Below are 7,000 nucleotides of genomic sequence, written 5' to 3' on the forward strand. Positions count from 1 at the left end.
AGCCACTCATTCCGTGTTCCCCAGATGAAGAAAACCTTTCATGTTCATCTCATTAAAGAGGTACAAGTAAAATTTTTTAATGCTCCCTTTTAATCCAAACACCAACACCTATAATCTGATCTTGAAATCTCATACAGTGCATCTGGTGACATCTTCTCTAATTCCTTGGATCTCCAGGAATCAAAGTTGTTAACTAAACTGTGGGTATATTGGGTGGCATCCGATGATGTGATTCCTTCTGATTGATGAACTTGATCACGCATTCTCTTGTAAAGTCTCATTGCAGCCACACAATCCTCATATGGATCGTGAATTCCCGACTGAATCTTGTACCTGTAAAGCCAAATATTGAAATTATCATGCTGCTTGGAATTTTAGATATCAGGTTCTTTGATACATAAATAAATTCTTTTTCATCTCCAATGCAATGAGTAAGCTGATTTATTGTAAATTAGGAAAATGCAGAGGATTTGATGTTCCGATTATCATGTAAAAGTGAAGATTAATGTTATTTTCCACTCAGATCTGCGAGAAATGTGATCTCCAATTCTTAGATGTTCTACATTTTGGAGTAACAAGCTTGAAATTTTGAAAGTTAAACGTGAGACGTAAATGAATTTTTTGTCAAAAAAAACCATGTTTGGCAATATAATTCAGTAAACCAGTTCATGATTTGCTAGCACTTAACAGAATTAAGAAAATTAATTAATGGACACGGCGAACAGGATTCATATACCCAAACAAAAGTTGGAGGCAAGATTTAGTCTAGTTTGGGGTGCAGATGATGCCAAGTCAACAAAACAGTAAATATAAGCAAGAAAAGTGAAACTATCAGCCAGCAGTGAAAATAAGTTACAAATGTGAACTGCAGGTCAATGAAAATAAAGTAACTTGAAGACTAGTATCATGGTAACACATTGGGAGAGAGCAAACATCATCAGATAAGAAAGTTACCCTAAATACGTTTTTGTAAGGTACTTGAGTGAATGGCTGATCAGATTTGTCTTCATCAATGGCCGGTATTTGGCAGTGTCCCTGAGTCAAAATTTTAAAATCAAGGAGAAAAGTTTCAAAAGATAAAATGAAGATGTCCATCACAGAAATAAGCTTATGTTCTCAGAAAAGTACACCCATTCATTAAGAAGTTGCCTGTTCAAACGATGAACATTATTTTTGGCACCCACATCAAACCATGGTGGTCAGCACCAGTACTGTCCATTAAGGTGCATCAAATTTACTAATTATTATTGATAAGTTGCTCATCCAGCAATCATCTTAGAACTCCTAACGACCAACAGAACAGGTTGAACCATTTCTATGTTAGCCACAATATAAACCTCTGCCAAGCTGACCCAAACTAAATGTTAATATAGACACCAGGAACATAAATTAACACTAACCTGTGGTTACATTGCCTGTATCATATAATCAGATCTGAGAACCAAACTTAATCCATCTTAACCAGGATTAGATCATAATATCAGATTGGTTTTGGAATGGATCTCAGCTGCACAACTATGGCTTCTGTTAAGCTCTTGGGATCCTGGGATGGGCTGGATCTCACCTGATCAGATACTTACCTGAAAGATTTCATGCTCCGCACCATATGGATTCACTGCATCATTACTTGGGTCACATTGTGGCTGACAAAGATTTGTGTAGCTTAATTAATGAGTTGTATTTTATTCTTATTATCAACAATCATAGTTGTCACGGAATCTAGGTGACCCAAGGCGGGGCCTCGGCACAAGGAAACACCAACTAAGCGACGAAAGTACTTGGATGCAATGCCTAGGCGACACCTTGACAACTATGTCAAGGATTAATCTTTTTCCAATATACATCTTTGACATTAACAGGCACAAAAATAGTCAATCAACCTCCATTAACTTATTTGTTTTGAGTGTTGAATTCTAACAAGATGGTCATCAAATCAAACTGCGCTATAATATTTTACTCCAATCTTAGTTATGGGTGGAAGTATCTGAATCTGATCAAAATCCAGTTGATTTGATCATATATCAAACATCCTTAGATCCAGTGGATCTTTAATCAAATTAAGGTCCTATATTTGATTTAGCATCTTATCAAAAAAGATTATAAACTTCATATTTATGTTTTATATTCTCAAGATCAATAAAACCATCTTGATTGCTTATGATTAATTAGTGGTGGTGGGACTTTACCTCAACAAGTGTTCTGGGTAGCACATTCTCAAGCAATCTAAATCATGCTCCAGATCATGACCAACAAGAAGCCTTGCCTTCCCACCTTCTAGTCGTGTTCGCCAAATAGACTCTCCATTGTAAAGTATATCCAGAATTTTCTCTTGCACTTGCTTCAGTGGCATTGCATCCAACAAATGTGCTTCTGTGATACCAGTAATTTCGTATCTAAAGTGTTCACAGATAAAATTTCATACGAGAATTATAATGGGCCCCAAACCACATAATCACCAAAAGTATTAAAAAAGAAAAAAGAAAGAGCACAACTACCTGTAATCTGAGATGGGAATTTGAGGTGTCACATATGTATGGAGAACCACGTTCTCACCTTCATCAATGAGGCAAACCCTTGCACAAATATCAAGTGATCCATCACTTCCACCGCCAACCATTTCACAGTCTATGGCAATCGCTTCAGGACCTTTGCCAGTGTAATTGGCATCGGCCAAGCCTGAGGTTTCCATTTCGACTTCCATGGGATGCATTCTGAGGGGACCCTACAAGAATTATATCTAGAATTGGAATGCAAGTCACTCTTAAAAAGAATAATAAAATGAATTAAAGGCTCCCTCCTCTTCAAAATTACTAAGGAAAAGAACTGTCGCATTTTAGTTTATGGAGTTCATTCCTACTTTCATAATTCATAACCATCGATGTTCAATTGGCTAGATATAGAAAACCTTTCACATTTTTCCTTTTCCCAAATTCACCATGTCCATGATAAACAGAAAAAACATATCCAACATCATAGAAGGCAGAAATTTTCAATTTCCAGATTGCAAGTTTTATTAATCAACTTACAAGACAAGCAGGTGCAGATAATCGGCAGACTTCTTTATGTGCAGCAACTGCTTCAGGGCTATCAAAGATGTTCAAGCAAAGGTCACAACCTTGGGCAGCAAAGACACTTGAACAATTGGCTTTGGGCAACGGACCTTGACAATAAAGGAAGAAATTCAAACAATCAAAATGTCAAATAGGCACTGAATGATTAGGATAGAAACAATCTGGTAATGATGCTTATGAAAGCAAAACATAATAATAATAAAAACAACAATAGTGATTTTTTATGCTAGAACTATGTTGACATCATATCTATGCCATTTTATACTTGTGTCAAGTTTCAACAGCATTGGAATTCACCAAGTGTTAGAATCAGGGTTTCCTGAATTGGTTGAGAAACCAATCTTTTGATAGATTGGGACTGTTTAAAATACAAGGGTAAGTGTCAAATATGTGGTGGGCCACATGACTGAGATAGGCCACTAAGCTTGGCATGTGGCCGGTTAAGATAGTACTCAATTGTCACAGCTACCAAATCAGCCCTCCACATGGCAAACAATAGCCGCTGGATAATGAAAATTTCCTTGTACACCAGAAAAGGAAACAAAAATAATTTTACTAATAATATTGACAAGACAACGAACATGTAGCAGTTAGTTCAGCTGTAATTATGGTTCTGCGAGCACTTTATTATTATTATTATTATTTTATTATTATTTTATTTTATTTTTTAAATTCAAATGAATGGATAATGGTTTCATACCAGTGACATGCTCCCTCAATGATTCTAATGATTTGCAATGCTTTCGACAAACCCCGCATTTGGGCTGATGAATTGAGTGGTATGAAACTTTCATATGCGCAATGAGATGCTCCTTCTTTTTGTACTGCTTATAGCAAGCTGAGCATTTGTGCCTGTCATAGGTGATGGGTGTGAGACCTCCACGAATATAATCTTAAGCTAGTTAACAGTTTCGGCATGGGAAAAGTCCATTTGAAATAAAACCTTTGCTAAAAACCTGCTTGGGTAAATGCACAGTTGTACAATTTAAGTTGGAATTGAGATTTGAGACATCCAACAAGGTTGTGTTTTTGGCAAATGAGAGAACAAGAACAAGGAACTCCATAATTTTCAGATCTAATTGTCTGTCTGATTGAAGCCACAGCAGCAGATTATCTTTGAGAAAGCATGTAAACATTTTTGTTTTACGAGAAAGAGTGCAGAATATAAAATTTGGGTGGTCACATTGAACACACAAACTAAATCAAAATTCTGTTATTAAAACAGTAACAAGCTCACTGTGGTAAGATAACACAGTCCATGGCTTGAACAGTGACCGAAACAAATCAAATGCTGTGGAAAGACAGGGGGTGATTGATGAGCACAATAATGTGTGAAATCTTAGGGATATAAATGTACATTTTGCCCCACTTTGGATAGTACTATTTTTATTTTTCTTTTTTTTTTTAGTTTCCAAGAGAAAGTGCTTAAAGTGAATCAATAGCCAGTCCAAAGGTGGGACCCACTCATTGGTACCACATCCTCTCTCCTACAAAATCTTGAAGATTATTTTCTCTCCTTGCCACCTCACAAGATCTTGAAGATGCTACGCAGAGATTCCTTTCTGATTAATCAAGATTGCAAGATATTGGTGAATATTGTAAGGAAATAATAGAATTTCTTAATTATGGAAATAGATTCTTTCTTTCCTCACACAATATCTCAGAGAATGAGGATTTTTACCAAGATTTAATTTAATTTAATTTTTTTTCTTTTCTTAAAGAAGACTTGTAGAAAGAAGGAGGCAAGAAAAAACCCTATAAAAGCCCCTTTACTCCCCCCTCCTATTTTATTATTCCCCTTAGTTTATTTTCTAGTTTATGCTTAGTTTTCATCTCTCTCTCCCTCTCTCACTCTTTAGTTTTAGTTCTTCTCTATTTTTGCTTTAATCACTTTTGTAATAATTTTTTTTATGTCAATTAATGCAAGTACTCTTTTATTCTTATTCAGCCTTTTATGTTTATGATTTATGCAATTGAGTTGTAATTTTTAAAGTTATAGTTCTAGGCATAGATCTAGGTGACAAGATCACGAGCCGTGGAGCATTTTTTTTTTTTTCAAGTTCAGTTTTTTTTTTTTTCAAGATTTGTTTTCTCTAGTACTAGAAATTTCAGATTTGGTTTATTCCAGATCTGGTTTTTTGTACTGGTAGTATCTCAAATCACCCAAGCTTTCAAGTTCAAGCATTGATTCAAGTAAGTAGGCTCCTTCAATAGTCTACTCTCCCCCCTCTCATTCCCTTTTTTGACTACCATTTCTTTCTTAATTTAAGATTTTAATTTCAATCGTTACATTATTGCTATCCCTTTCCCCCAAGGTTCATGGCTAGTGTATGTATTGGCTTTGCCCCTCCTAGCCATAGAACCATCAATTTATTGTTTTTATTTTAATTGTCTCATTTTCCCTAAAGCCAAGTAGAGTAACCCTTGTAAGAGTGACTCTCTGGTCAAGTAGGGAAGCTCATATTATGATGCATCCCTCGGGCTAAGTAGAGAAACCTACTTGTGAGTCTCTCTCTAGCTTTCTCCCCTTTCTTTTACTTTATTTTTATTTCAGCATTTTTTTCCTTTATTTTTTTTTTAATTACGTGGATTATTTATTTTCAGTTATTTATTTATTTAATTTTAATTGCGTGGCTTGCGTCTTTAAATTCTTAGATGACGAATGGTTAGGACGTTATTTTAGATACATATGTTTATGACGATAATTAGAATTAGATCACAACCATTAATCGGTTCACTTTCGCATTATTAAAAGAAATAAAAAAATAAAGTGGTTGCTCTCCCTGTGTTCGACCCGTAGCTACACTGATCCGTATGCTTGCGGTTACATTTTAAATCTCAACAGTGATAATGGTTCCAGAGGCTTGCCCAAGCCCCCAAGCTTATTCAGTCTCTGTTCCGTGAAATTCTTTCAATAAATATATAGGCACAAAATACATAAAATGTGAGGACATGGACATGTCAACCTGAAAGATAAAGACTAAAGAGATATAAAGGCTAATTTTGAGTTCTCACTCCTTAGAAGCCCTAGTCTATTCAGAAGGTTCGCCCGTCTCAAAATTGATCTAAATTAGACAAATATGCCCCAAGTTGTCTGGATTCTATTCAAAACCAATCTGACCAGAATGAAAAGTTAAGAGTGTTTCAACGTCAATGACAGGAACCACCTGAGACAGAGAAATCATTGGGCAATACACAATAGGCACCACATAGAATTGAACAATCAACAGATACATAAAATTTAAAGGGGGGGGGGGATAAAAAGAAATAGGATAATTGTTATCTTAATAAGATGCACTTAGATAGAATAGTCTTTTCTCTAATGATATCTAAAGCACCCATTGATCAAAATAATGAACCCAATTAGATGGCATGAAAAGAGCATTGGCAAAAGGAGGTATTATCATGGATTATATAGATAGAAAAAAAAATTGTGTGTGTGTGCGCGTGCAAAAGCCGCACCCATGAAATTAAACTCTAAAGCAAAGGCAACGAATTAAATATAGCAAAATAGTAAAAAGCGATAAGCTCAACAAGTGATACTTTTTTATCCAAATCGAGAAATCTGTAAACAAATTGAGTTAATATATCCTTGCAGAGTTGCAGAATCTACTTTACGAACAAATATAAGCATTAATGGCGAGAGTATACCAGAGAAGGACATGCATGAACAGTATCTATCCAGAAAAGTTCAGAATTCAGAACAAAACAATCTCCAGAATAACATAAACAACTCAAGGATTCGAAATGAAGACGATTACTGGTTACAGAACAAATTAAACAGTTAAACAAGAACAATATTTAAATAGAAAAAGGGAAAAAGTCCGACCTTCGACTTCCAATTTGGGGAGGATCTGCTTCGGAATCCATAAAGTTTTGCAAATTCGCAATCCTCTTCTGCTAAACGGAAAATGGCGGGAGAAGAAAAA

The 7,000-nt window shown here is 35.4% G+C and overlaps 1 protein-coding gene across 2 annotated transcripts in view; it reads right to left on the bottom strand.

The window, feature by feature from the left end:
* The window catches only part of LOC122090534 (RNA exonuclease 4-like), a 7,168-nt gene extending 168 nt beyond the window's left edge, over nt 1–7,000 (bottom strand). The window contains exons 1-7 of one of the 2 annotated variants that reach the window (XM_042660166.1): nt 6,901–7,000; nt 3,772–3,923; nt 3,027–3,160; nt 2,496–2,722; nt 2,187–2,393; nt 955–1,035; nt 7–333 (exon numbers count right to left, since the gene is read on the bottom strand). In XM_042660166.1, the coding sequence (XP_042516100.1) occupies nt 90–333; nt 955–1,035; nt 2,187–2,393; nt 2,496–2,722; nt 3,027–3,160; nt 3,772–3,923; nt 6,901–6,941 (1,086 nt within the window). In that variant the 5' untranslated portion in view covers nt 6,942–7,000 and the 3' untranslated portion in view covers nt 7–89. The remainder of the gene's footprint in view (nt 1–6; nt 334–954; nt 1,036–2,186; nt 2,394–2,495; nt 2,723–3,026; nt 3,161–3,771; nt 3,924–6,900) is intronic. The other variant, XM_042660167.1, reaches the window with a different exon arrangement.

This window comes from Macadamia integrifolia, chromosome 10 (assembly GCF_013358625.1).
Source record: "Macadamia integrifolia cultivar HAES 741 chromosome 10, SCU_Mint_v3, whole genome shotgun sequence".
NCBI classification, from domain to species: domain Eukaryota; kingdom Viridiplantae; phylum Streptophyta; class Magnoliopsida; order Proteales; family Proteaceae; genus Macadamia; species Macadamia integrifolia.